This window comes from Rhopalosiphum padi, chromosome 3, assembly GCF_020882245.1.
Source record: "Rhopalosiphum padi isolate XX-2018 chromosome 3, ASM2088224v1, whole genome shotgun sequence".
Lineage (NCBI taxonomy): Eukaryota > Metazoa > Arthropoda > Insecta > Hemiptera > Aphididae > Rhopalosiphum > Rhopalosiphum padi.
In genome coordinates, this window is record NC_083599.1 from 5,720,030 (window position 1) to 5,733,085 (window position 13,056).

The 13,056-nt window shown below is 28.7% G+C and overlaps 2 protein-coding genes and 1 long non-coding RNA gene across 3 annotated transcripts; all 3 read left to right on the forward strand.

Moving 5' to 3' along the window:
- Positions 1–3,099: 3,099 nt before the first annotated feature.
- LOC132924739 (uncharacterized) lies at positions 3,100–6,190 on the forward strand. The gene is made up of 3 exons (XM_060989188.1): positions 3,100–5,644; positions 5,700–5,923; positions 6,023–6,190. The coding sequence occupies exons 1-3, from the start codon at positions 3,100–3,102 to the stop codon at positions 6,179–6,181; spliced, it is 2,928 nt and encodes a 975-aa protein (XP_060845171.1). The 3' UTR covers positions 6,182–6,190.
- Positions 6,191–7,896: 1,706 nt separating this feature from the next.
- Positions 7,897–10,930, forward strand: LOC132926471 (uncharacterized). The gene is made up of 3 exons (XR_009661451.1): positions 7,897–8,083; positions 8,209–8,292; positions 10,739–10,930. It is a non-coding gene; the product is annotated as an uncharacterized LOC132926471 (long non-coding RNA).
- Positions 10,931–11,017: 87 nt separating this feature from the next.
- On the forward strand, positions 11,018–12,838 carry LOC132926470 (uncharacterized). The gene is made up of 7 exons (XM_060990829.1): positions 11,018–11,180; positions 11,254–11,343; positions 11,498–11,632; positions 11,719–11,814; positions 12,154–12,380; positions 12,446–12,605; positions 12,693–12,838. The coding sequence occupies exons 1-7, from the start codon at positions 11,117–11,119 to the stop codon at positions 12,812–12,814; spliced, it is 894 nt and encodes a 297-aa protein (XP_060846812.1). The 5' UTR covers positions 11,018–11,116; the 3' UTR covers positions 12,815–12,838.
- Positions 12,839–13,056: the final 218 nt, after the last annotated feature.

Below are 13,056 nucleotides of genomic sequence, written 5' to 3' on the forward strand. Positions count from 1 at the left end.
CTTGGTCCGTGCTAAGAGGTTCCACCTATAGCACCGACACTTGTCTTAGGTGGCTGGTGTCGGATGGTCTGGCCCGCCTGCCATACAACGGCAAACGGACCAAGCCGACCCAGACCTAACACGTTGGGGCCGGCAGGACTGGTTCTCCTGCTACCTACAGCAAATGGGCGTAGAAAAAAGAGAATTATTCTGAATATGATTCCGATTCCTCTGCTGAGGAGGATGTTGTATCATTGGATTCCGTTGATGTGAATTGGCGGAAACGATTTATTGAAACTATTTTTGGTCCTGCCTTGGCCAGGCTTTCGTCCAAGTCGTTAAGCAGGATGAAAGGTGCCGGTAACGTAACCTCTGACAAGTGGCACATCCATCATTCCGAGTGGTCTAAAATATGTTTTTATGTTGATAAAATTGCCAAAGAAGACGATACTTTTGGACAGTATCTGTGAGCTAATTTTTTTTTGTAATTTTTTGCGTTCACTCATTTTGCATATCGATTGTTGTTATTTTATTCATATATATTTTTTTTTTGGTTTAAATGTAGATTTTATGTTGCCGCTCATGGTCTCCACTTGTCCCCCGAATCCACCATCCCTTTTATTAGCCGATTTATGGATCCATTTAACCCATCAATAAAAATTGTTCAGTTGCATTATGCCATTAATCTTCGTATGAAGTCTTCTTGTAGGGCACTAATGTTCAGTAGACAAAGCGTGTTGCAGTGTTGCTCGAACACTAAATTTTATCACGGCCTGGGGTCGTATGATTTTGGTTATTTCAAGGGTAACCCCAAACCCGAACACCGAGTAATTTTTTTTTTTTTTATTATTATAACAAAACCCAGATAGCATTTTCGTAATGATAATATTTCATTAATATCATATCTTCATTAAAAAAATAATGTTATAATATAAATAATTATATTATATCAAATTATGATTTTTTTAAATAATATTATGAAAATATTAATAATTTAACGTCATAATCAAAATATTAAAATAATATTCTGATTATAATATCATTATGTTATTATACATGAATTGTTTAAATGATATTTTAAATGTATTAATATAAGACATCATAAACGAAATTATAAAATAATATCGGGATAAAAATATCATAATATCATTTAAATCTGATTATTTATATATCCTAGATGAATTTATTTTCGTAATGATAATGATGCTTTATTAACAATACATTAATTTCATTTAAAAATAAAATCATTGAATAGGATCAGTGGCGGTTTATACCAAAAACGGGCCTGTGTGCAAAACTAAAAAAGGCCCCCCTCCTACATCTTTTTATTCTAAATAATATGGATATTGGATATACATCATAAATTTATATTTTATAACAATGATATACTGATATCAGACTGAGAAAATGAGAACCATTTGAAATTGAAAACAATTGTTCTAATTTTTCGTACATAACTGTATTTATTTAATTACTTTTTTTTAAGGAATGTTGAGCAATAATGGGCCCCTCAACAGTGGCGGACTGGCAGATCGGGAGATCGGGAAATTTCCCGATGGGCCGGTCAAATAATCGAATTATGGGGCCGGACAATTTGGTTGTACAAGTAACTAATTACAATTTTTAGATTATAATAAGAGTTTATCAGTTTTTGGTAAATTTAAAATCTATAGAATATAACATAAATAATACGTCAATACGATAATAATCGTACCTTAAATATAAATTTGCTTTTCTAAGAAACATACGAAACATAAGGTATTTATATAAATATAAATTACGCTGCCGCCTGCCGGCCGCCGTCGCCGTGTTGTTTATAATATACGATAACGATATATTATTAATTCGATGTATTATTGTTTTTAGTTGTTATATAATTTAAAAATATACTGTTTTCGTCCGCGACTAACAACACTGTCGTCTGTGATATTATATAAAATATAAATATTACTTATTACCTAGTTCATTTGTATTTTGTACTATAACTTCAGCTTTTTAAAGGTAAGTCAAATCAATTTTTAAATAATATATTATTATAATTTATTGTAAAAAAAATAAAGTTATTGTTATAAGGCCTATACATTTTAATCTATATTCAATCATTATTAAAAATTGGTTAAATGGTTTAAAATATAATAGAATTATTAGTTTTAGAGGCCTATCCTGCTATCCCCTATTAGCTATTTGAATTTTGTACCCCAACGAGTGTTGTTGTTTTGTCGTTTTTAAATTGAATTCTTCTTAATTCATATTGTTACGGTTCCCTAAGACCACATATTTTATACTTTTCTATAGTATTTGAATAAAAATGCTGATAAAAACCAAGGCTCTGCATCCAAACGTAATATTTTTAGATTATTATTAATAAATAATAATTTAACTCTACCTTTTGTTATTTATGTTATATTGTTATTCAATTATAATTTATGTATCTTAATTATAACTATAATATAAAATATAATTTTATTTACATGATAAATTACTATTGAGTTATATTATATATTGAGGTTCTTCAGTAATAAAAAGAGAAAAACTTTAAAGTTTATATAGAAAATTTCAAATATTTTTTACTCTTAAGTGTTTTATTTAAAATTATGGATAACTAAACATTATAAATAGTAAATGTTCAATATGGTTTTATTTAACACTATAAAAAGTAAAAAGAATTATGATACCTATGTAGCTTTTTAGTTTTTGTACGTCACAGAAGGAAAATATACTTTTGTTCTGGTTGACGATTACCGATTAATAATATAAAAGAAATATACCAACCTATTGATAGCAAATAGGGTGGACATCAAAGTTACAAAATTTTACATTTGCATTTTTTTCTATTCACCCTATTTTATGGTATTTAATTATCGTTAATTAATTATTAGAAATAACTATATAGAAAGATATAATAGTGGCAGTTTTTGAAAATTCATATAACATTCAATTTTAATAATTAAGGCTTGAAAATTGAGTAGAGGGTTTTAGCGTTTTACTGTATTTTAATAATCCTCATTTAACTTTTGGTTACATCAAACATCCCTAATTGTTATATTTTGTAAAAATTTTAGAACCAAATATCTACCCTGCAAATTAAAAAATTAAAAAAATTATTTTAAGAGAGCAATCATGAATATTGATGAAACAAAAAAACGTAAAGGAGGCGCGGAAAAACAACGGGATAAGAAGGCGAAATTATTAAACAAAGAAGCAAAAAGATGTGGCAACTTAAGAGACATGTTTATTAAAAAAATAAATCATAATATGGCAATGAACGAAAACGTTCTGAACGAATCAGTTACCCTCAAAAATCCAACTTTATCAATGATGAACCCAAATACAAGTACAAATGAGTTAGAATGTGAGCAGACTTCAATACAACTTATATGTAGTACTAAAACAAAACTAGACGATAATGAAGGAAGTATTGTGGATTTCCCTAATATAGACGATCCAGAAAAAATTAACCCAAATATAAGTACAAATAAGTTAGAATGTGAGCAAACTTCAATAAAACTTATATGTAGTACTGAAACAAAACAAGACAATAATCAAGAAACTATTGTGGATTTCGAAAATGCAACAAACATTATTGACAAATTCAAAAAACCAGAGAAGTATGAAGTTGATGCATTTTTTAAATTTCATCCATACCAACCTACTATTAATATTCCATTTAATCCACAAAAAGCATATAAACGTACAGACGGGATACATCGAAAATGGTTGACTTTTTCTGAAGCTGAGAGTAAATTATTCTGTTCAGTATGCATTGCATTTTGTGCGTCAACAGATAGCAACCCATTTACTTTGGGCATGAACAGTTGGAAACATGTTTATCAACGTATCGCGGAACACGAGGATACATTTTGCCATGTTAAATCAGTGGATGCTTTTCTTTATCATGAGCATAGAGCAAATATTCCACACATGTTGTTTTCATCAGCCAGGGAAATTCGACGTAAAGAAGTTATGGAACGACACCGAGTACTAGAAAGAATAATTGAAACTATTAAGTGTATCGGAAAAAATTGTATGAGTTACAGATCTCATACAAATGAATCTTCATATACTTTAGAAAATAATAATGTGAGTCATGGCAACTTTTTAGAAATATTATGTTTAATATCAAAATTTGACGATGTTTTAAGGCATCATTTAGAAAACGTAATTAATAAAAGCAAAAACAGACTTGAATCAAATTCTAGTATAACTAAAGGCAGAGGAAATCTTATCACCTTCATTTCAAAAACTACAGTTACATATATCATACAAATACTTAAATCATTAATACAAGAAAAAATTGTAGCAAACATAAAAGAAGCAGGAATATACTCCATTCAAATTGACAGCACTCAAGATGTATCAGTTAAAGATCAGCTATCAATAATTATACGCTACGTAACAGATCGAGTTGAAGAGCATCTATTATCAATGGTGGAAAGTCATTCAGGCGAGGGACGCAATTTATTTGAATTAACTGAAAAAACGTTATTATTACATGATCTTGACATAGCTAATTGCATTTCAGATAGCACAGATGGTGCATCAAACATGCAAGGTCAGTATGCAGGATTCACTACATGGCTTGAAAATAAATCTCCAGGACATATCCATACATGGTGTTACGCACACGTGCTGAATTTAGTTATGAAAGATACTAGTGAGACTAATGTGCCCTCCATTAGTTTATTTGGTCTGATAAATAAATGTGCTGTATTTTTTCGTGAATCATATCGTAGAATGGACACCTGGGTTAATCAATTAGAAAAATGTCATTCAAAACAAAATTCATTAAAACGTTTGATCAAAGCAAATTCAACACGATGGTGGTCAAAGAGTAATGCACTTAATAGAATTTTTGGCCAGTATGGAAATTCAGATACAGCACTGTTTGTAGATTTAGTTCATTCATTATATTTAATATCGTCTTCAGAAAAATTTAATAAAAACACTAGATCTGATGCTTTGACATTACTTAACAGCTTAACTAAATTTGAGATTATAATAACAGCCAATATTTATTTAAAAATATTTCAAACAACCAATCCTTTGTCCAACTATTTACAAACGTCTGGACTAGATTTTATGCAAGCTCATCGTTTAGTACGGTCGTCGATTGATACATTAAAAAAACAATCCAGATGTTTTGAAGATATATATGAAACTGCTAAAACTTTCGCAGTCATTCAAAACAGAAAGTTAGAAGAAATGGATTCTGAAGTTGAGGTAGAAACATCATTTTCGCTCACTAGATATCGTGGTAAAAAAGATAAATATAAAACTAAAACTACTGATGAATTACCAACTGACGCAGCCCAACGATATAAAATAAGTGGTTTTAATTGCATAATGGATTCTATTATTTCAAGCTTACAGGAACGATTTACTAAGCACAAGGACTTGTACACCGACATGTCATTGTTTGACCCTCGAAATTTTCCAATGAAACCTGAAAGTATTTCAGGAAAAAATATTTTTAAAAAAATAACTCAGCTTATATGTCAGCATTTGAGTGAAAATGAAAAGTCAGAGTTCGGTGATGATGAATCTCGTATGACAGAACGTATTGAAGTTTTATTACGAGATGAGTTAATAGATTTTTCACAAAAATGGCCCAATATTAAGAAAACTATTCAAGATGAATATGAACACGAAAACCTCGATAATCCAGGTAAAATAATATACACTTAAGTATTCTGTAAATTAATAATTTATGGTTTTTATAGACAGTGGTGATGAAAATGATGAATCGGAGTCTGTAGTGAACGACGTATGCACTATAATTAAAAAGGAGTCTTGCAGAAATTGTTTGAGATGTTGTTTTACTTTATTACATAAGTATAATATGTATAGTAAAGCATATGTTATGCTATATAAAGCTTATAAAATATTATTAACTTTATCCATTACGCAAGTAGCTTGTGAACGATCCTTCTCAAAATTAAAGCAGGTACATTACATTTTTAAATAATAAAATAAATATAAATTTATTTATTGAATTTTGAATTGTTTATTATACTGTAAAAATGAATGCGATTTTATTTTTCAGGTGAAAACCGTTTATAGGAACAGTATGACACAGGACAACCTAGAAGCTTTTGTTTTAATGGCTACAGAAAAAAGTATTTTAAGTGATATACCATACCAAATTGTTATAGACCGTTTAGCCCAAAAAAGCAAAACACTCCATAAATTATTAATTCCTTGAGCTAATAAATAATCATTACCATGTATTTCTAAAATGTTTTATTTATCTTCTGTTAGTATTAATTATAATTTAAATATTCAACTGAGAAAATGTCTGGTATTTCAAACGTAAGTGCTGTAATAGTGTATTAGATTAGGCCTTAGACAATATGTCAATATAATGATTAAGTAGTTCCGGCAACGCCGTCGAAAAGACCTTAGACAATGGTTTATGGGCGATGGGCCGCTTGAAAAAAAATTCCCGGGCCGCTCTGAAGGAGCCAGTCCGCCCCTGCCCCTCAAGCCGAGGGCCCGTGGCATTTGCACACATCGCACACATGTATGACACGCCACTGAATAGGATTTAATATAATTATTTTCTAAAATACTATATAGGTATATTTATTTATTATATAATATGGTAATAATGACCTAACTCCAAGACAGTAGTGTCATTTCAGTTTTTGTTTGACTAGTGCAACTATAGTTGCAAATCAATGTTCAATATTATAATTTATAAAATGGCTTTAGTAATTAAAAATAATAATACTTCTTACAATTTTTAAATGTGCCGACTTAAGGTTGATGTAAATGTTAGACTAGGGCAAATTCCCAAGTTGACCCCCCTCAAATGACGCTCCAAGAATGCGTCAGATATTTATAGTGTTATGCAGTGCAAATTTCTGATTATGACCTTGTAAGGTTGATATCTTGGTGGGCTGTCGAGCTGGTGGCATGAATGTGGAAAAACATCCATGAGGGCAACAATCAGAAAAGAAGACTGTTTTTTTCCTACGGACTCACTATACAAGCCACAATGCGTATCCGTCGAGCGTATTCCGCCACGTACAAAATTATCTAAAAATGTAGGTATAAACGCGACATTTTTCGTCACCAGTATAGTCCATCCTAATTTAATACAATGAAAATTAGGAGTTAGCGTTTTTATTATTCCGGTGTTCGTCCGCCAAAACGCAAGCCGACCAGCATTTTCCGCCGCGGATGAAAATGCGGCGTATGATATCCTTCATGTATAGCCCCGGCCTTAGACTTGTTTCATATGGACGCGTATCGTACGCGCGGGTTTTTAGTTAAGTTCACACGCGCCATATCGGCGAGCAAAACGCGCCATCGTCGTGCAAGTAGACTTACATGACGTGAACATTGTGAACCCGTCAGGCACGGTGATTCACTGTGATTCTACTAACATATTTTTGAAAGCCGATTATATTATATTATCATTATATATATATATATATATATAATATACTTAACTTATTCTTTAATTTTTTCTCTAATATTTTATACCTAATTATAATTATATTTACAAAAATGTCAACTATAGTAACTACGAATTATTACGTTACTCGTTACTGAAACATATTAAAGACAAATAATATTTTTGTTATATAAATTATAAGTAATCTACGACTGTAGCTATTATGTACCATACGTCCATACACCACAAAATAGTATAATAATAATTTTATTTGTTCATGTTCAATGACGTCATTATTATTTCTTATTAGTTATTATGTATTATATTTATAATTTATAAATAGTTTTTCCAAAAAGATCTACCAAAGCCATCGCACGGCGCACCACTACCTACCCGCTTGCTATATTTGACCACAGAACAAAATATTATTGACCGATAACGGATAACAAATGTGGGATAAGATTATTTTTGTAGTTATTTTGAAGCGTTATTTCGTACACGTCTTGTCTCTTGTCTACGAGTCAACAATATTTTCCGTGTTCGTCACATTATTGGTGATATTTTACTTATTAAAATATAATATTATAATAATTATAATATTTAATAATATTATCGTTTGATGGTTATTTCATCAGTCGTTCTGTTCAATTCGTGTAATTGAAATTATAATTTGTAATCGTGTCAAGCCGTACAATTTAACTTGTGGTAAGTACTTATTTATTAATTTTTAATGTCTAAGTGTCAATTTTTATATTATGCACACATCAATCCCAATAAAACACATATGATTTTATATTTAAAAATAAAATTGTAATATTAACTATTTTAAGGTAGAATTTCATCAGTCGTTCTGTTCAATTTGTATTTCGTACGTTGTGTACTGACTCGTGTCAAGCCGTACAATTTAACTTGTGGTAAGTACTTATTTATTAATTTTTAATGTCTAAGTGTCAATTTTTTATGTTATGCACACATCAATCCCAATAAAATACTATAGATATGATTTTATATTTAAAAATAAAATTGTAATTTTAACTATTAAAGTTAAATTTCATAAAAAATCATTCGTATAGGAAATGTATACAGTGTACTTACATTTAAATTTAATATGGCATGAATATTAAATATAATGTTAAAAAAATAAAAGCAATTTATTCATATAGCTAGGCTAATTATTTTTTTTTATTTGAAACGTATAACTTAAAAATTTGGTTTTATTTATTTCTACTGTAACCTTTTTAGTGGTTCAAGTACTTAAGGTCTATTTTCTTTTTATCAATAGAAACCATGTCATTTCATAAAAAGTCCAACTTGAGTATTCGGTCTAAAAGGAGAAGAGTTGAAGAAGAACTGAATAGCATACCACTGTTATCATCTAATGATACTCAAAATGTTCCTTCTATGTCCAATCTAAATTTAAATCTTAATGACTGTACATTTATGCCTTTATCTGATAGTGTGATTGATATACCAGAAACTAATTTCTCTTTTGATACCAATTCTGATGTACAAAATAATTTAAATATTAGTTTTGATTCAGATGTTAGTTATAATAATTGGTATTCATCAGATGAAAGTAGTGTTTCAATTTCATTAAATGATAATATTAAATCTGATCAAGCATTTTTATCATTCATTGGAGAATGGGCTATTAAATACAAAATAAGTCATATTGCTCTTAATGGTTTATTAAGTGTTTTACAACAACATAAATGTTTTCAATCAATACCTAAAGATTCAAGAACTATTTTGCATTCCAAACCAATAGATGTTTCTAATTTGCACAAAGTCGAACCCGGAGAGTATTATCATTTTGGTCTATCTACTGGAATAAAAAGAAATATTCCTAGTAGTCTATTACAAAATGATAATATGTCAGTTATCCAAATTGTTGCTGGTGTGGATGGCCTCCCGTTATTTAAAAGTAGCCCAGAACAATTTTGGCCAATATTGGCTTATATACGCCCTAAAAGTGATGTGTTTCCAATAGGCATTTATTATGGGAAAGAAAAACCTTTAGACAGCAATAATTTTTTAAAATATTTTGTCGAGGAAGCAAATGATTTAATAAGCAATGGTATAGAAATTGATAACAAAGTTTTTAAAATTGAAATCCATACTTTATGTTGTGACGCACCTGCCAAATCTTTCTTATTAAAAATCAAAGGACATTCTGGTTTCTTTTCATGCTCAAGGTGTTACTTGCTTAACCGAATATGTTTTCCATACACATCACCAGATAGACAGCCTCATAAAAGAAGTCATCAGAATTATATTACTCAATCCAAAGAAGAGCATCATATTGGAAACATTTCTATTTTAAGTACTTTAACAAACTTTAATTGTGTCAATGATTTTTCTCTAGACTACCAACATTTAGTGTGTTTAGGTGTTGTCAGAAAATTAATTTTATTATGGGTAAAGGGGCCAATTCCAATACGTTATGCATAATGGAAAATAAAAGAAATATCAAAGGCATTGGTAAGCTTAAAAACTAACATACCCTGTGAAATGGCTAGAAAACCAAGAAGCCTAGAACTCATTAATCGTTGGAAATCTACAGAATTACGTATGTTTATAATTTATTTAGGTTGTACTGTTACTAAACCAGTATTATCTAATAAACATTGGACACACTTATTTAATTTGAGTTTGGCGATGATTATCTTATTGAGCCCTGATTATGGTTGTCATCTTAGTATAGCACAAAAATTGTTGAGTAATTTTGTAAAGAACTTTGAAATTTTGTATGGTCGTCATCTCATATCTCACAATGTGCATGGATTAACTCATTTATGTGATGATTATATTAAATTTGGTGCATTGGATAATTGTTCGACATTTCCATTTGAGAACTATATGAGTACTCTTAAAAACCTTATAAGGAAACCAGATAAACCCCTCATTCAAGTTATTAAAAGGTTTAATGAAATTCATGCACTAAAATCAAATTCTCAAAAAGAAGAAAAACTATTTAAATGTACTGGCCTTCATAGTAGCGGACCACTTATAGAAAATATGGAAGGTTTGCAGTATACAACACTTAAGATGGAGAAATATACTATTAAAACACACATTCAAGCCGATAGATATCTTTTAACTAATAATAATAAAATTGTTAAAGTTTTTAATATAGTTGAACACAAAAGTTCTATACATTTAATTTGTAGGCAATTTGAGGACACAAGTATATTGTTCGATAAACCTATTAAATCTACAGAGTTAGATATCTATATTGTTGACAAATTGAGTGATACATTAGTCTGTTATTCCATTAACAATATAAAAAAAAAATTGATTGTATTACCTTCAGATAATAATTTAGTTGCTTTTCCTTTAATTCACACTTAATTCTTACAGTGCACAAATCTTACAATCATGTGGTCAGTTATTAATTTTATTAATGACAATACTGTTGAAGTTGTACCATCGTTTTGGGTCCACAAAACTAATTGTGCATGGCCAAAAAAAAATGCAGCACATTTTATAAAACGAAGAATTCCTCCAAATAAATTTGATTTTAACTACTTACCAGCCAAAAAAATGTGTAATGATTTAGGTAATATAAATTGAAAATATTTTTGTGACTGTGAAGTTAATTTTTTTATTTATATTACAGATGACAATATTATAGCTAAACAAAAAGCAAAAGCATCTGAAGATACTTCAAATATTTCGTCTTCAAATGAAACTTATGAGGAAAGACTCACACGGTTCCAAAAAACCAAGAAAAAGGTTATGAAAAATAATTTAAAAATTAAAGAGAAACTTAAGTGGAACACCAGTTCTTTAGAAAGCCCAAGTAATTTTTATTTATGTTTTTTTTTTTGTTTATATATACCATTTAATTTACCTATACTTGATATATTTTTTAGCTTCATCTATCGATGAAGAAGAAGACAGTTCAGAAAAAGATCCAGGCTATTCTAAAAATGTTATTTGTGAGAAAAATACTATAATACATGGTAATACAATTTTTTTGTAATATTTTTATTAGTTTTGTATTTATTTTATATAATATATTATATTCTTATAACAGATAATTATTGTTAATCCAAATTTAAAAATTATTCTTTGTAATTAAATCATTCAAATAATAGTTATATTTTTATTTTACAGAAACACCACCTTCTAAGCAAAAATTAATCTCTAAAGATCTTCCACAAACTTTTCCTGGTACATCATTTAAGAGAAAACTAGACTTTAGTACAATGAACAAATGCAAATCTCTGAGCCCAAAACCTAAAATGTCTAGTAAGTTAGTTGATATGGTATTGAAATTTCTTTCCTACATAATTTGAAGATATACAAAATATTTATTTTATACTAATTTGTTTTAGATGCAATCAATTTTGATGAAGTAGAGAAGATAATAACAACTTCATCATCGCCATTCAAAGTAACAGTCAGTAATTCTATTCCGCATTCTAATAATGGTAAGTACAATAACTTAAAATGATAATATTATATTTCTTTTTTAATTTTCATATCTTAAATAAGTTAAAAACAATAAAACACCTTCAGTATATAACAATATTCTGGATAAAAATTCATAGATATGTACTTAGTTAACGGCTTTATATCTGGCTTTATACCTCATACGTGTATCTGGATTTAATGATCTAATTCTCTAAGTCCCTTGAAGATCATTTAAACAAATACTATAGTCTACAGTATTTAAAGTAAATTCACATACATTTATTAAATAGAAAGTCTTATTATAATTAAAATAAAATATACTTTGTCATTTATGTTTATATTTTTTAATTATTTAGATATTTTAACCAAAATCAATCGAACAACATTAAATACATGGTATGAAATAAAAGGGTTAGTAGAAAGGATTGAAAGTCTCGAGAATGCACTTTTAAACAAAGGTTTCAAAGAAGTTTTCAATGATGATTTGGAGAATGGTTTAATATTTTCACTACCTCTATCAAATGAGGAAGAATTGGAAATCTTTGAAAAAAAACTTCTAGATACAGCATTTAACAAAAAATTGGTATAAAATTAATATAATTTAATATTATAAATTTGTAGGATATTATTGTATATAAATATTTTTAGATTTCAGAATTATCTCGTTTGGTGCGTGGAACTCTACCAAGCACAGTACGTTCCATCATGCGATATATGTTTAAAGACCAACTATTAGAACAATATAGTTTCAAAGGCCAGAAAAAAAAAAAAGTATTTTATACTTTAAAATGTTGTTCAGTTATTTTTGGTGAGTAAAATAAAAATCACTTAAAATAGATGTTAAATCATATAGAATTATTAATTGTTTGTTTTTAACATTATATTTTGATTATAGACTCTATTAAAAAAATTAACAAATTTCAAAACTTCAATTCAATTGATGTGGAGACACCGATCAAAGTATTCATTGCTGGGGCCAAATTCAGAAATAATAAGACAGAACCTTCTGAATTTTAATTTAAAAAAAATTGTCAATTTAAATATTTGATATGATTTCTAATTGTAAAATATGCAATTAAAATTTTATATTTGTATTTTAATTAAATATTATGTTTAAAGAATATACTCTATATGTATATATATTATGATTATGAACATTTATTTAACTATAAAATCCAAGGCACTAATTATAATGCCAATAATCATCGATCAAAATGTGTGGGAAATGAAATGACGACGAGGAGAGTGGTTAGGACTAT

Coding starts and splice junctions, on each gene's coding strand:
- LOC132924739 (XM_060989188.1), top strand. CDS start 3,100: ATGAATATTGATGAAACAAAAAAACGTAAAGGAGGCGCGGAAAAACAA. Junction 5,645..5,699: donor CGAAAACCTCGATAATCCAG/GTAAAATAATAT, acceptor TGGTTTTTATAG/ACAGTGGTGATGAAAATGAT. Junction 5,924..6,022: donor CCTTCTCAAAATTAAAGCAG/GTACATTACATT, acceptor TTTATTTTTCAG/GTGAAAACCGTTTATAGGAA.
- LOC132926470 (XM_060990829.1), top strand. CDS start 11,117: ATGAAAAATAATTTAAAAATTAAAGAGAAACTTAAGTGGAACACCAGT. Junction 11,633..11,718: donor CCCAAAACCTAAAATGTCTA/GTAAGTTAGTTG, acceptor AATTTGTTTTAG/ATGCAATCAATTTTGATGAA. Junction 11,815..12,153: donor TATTCCGCATTCTAATAATG/GTAAGTACAATA, acceptor TTAATTATTTAG/ATATTTTAACCAAAATCAAT.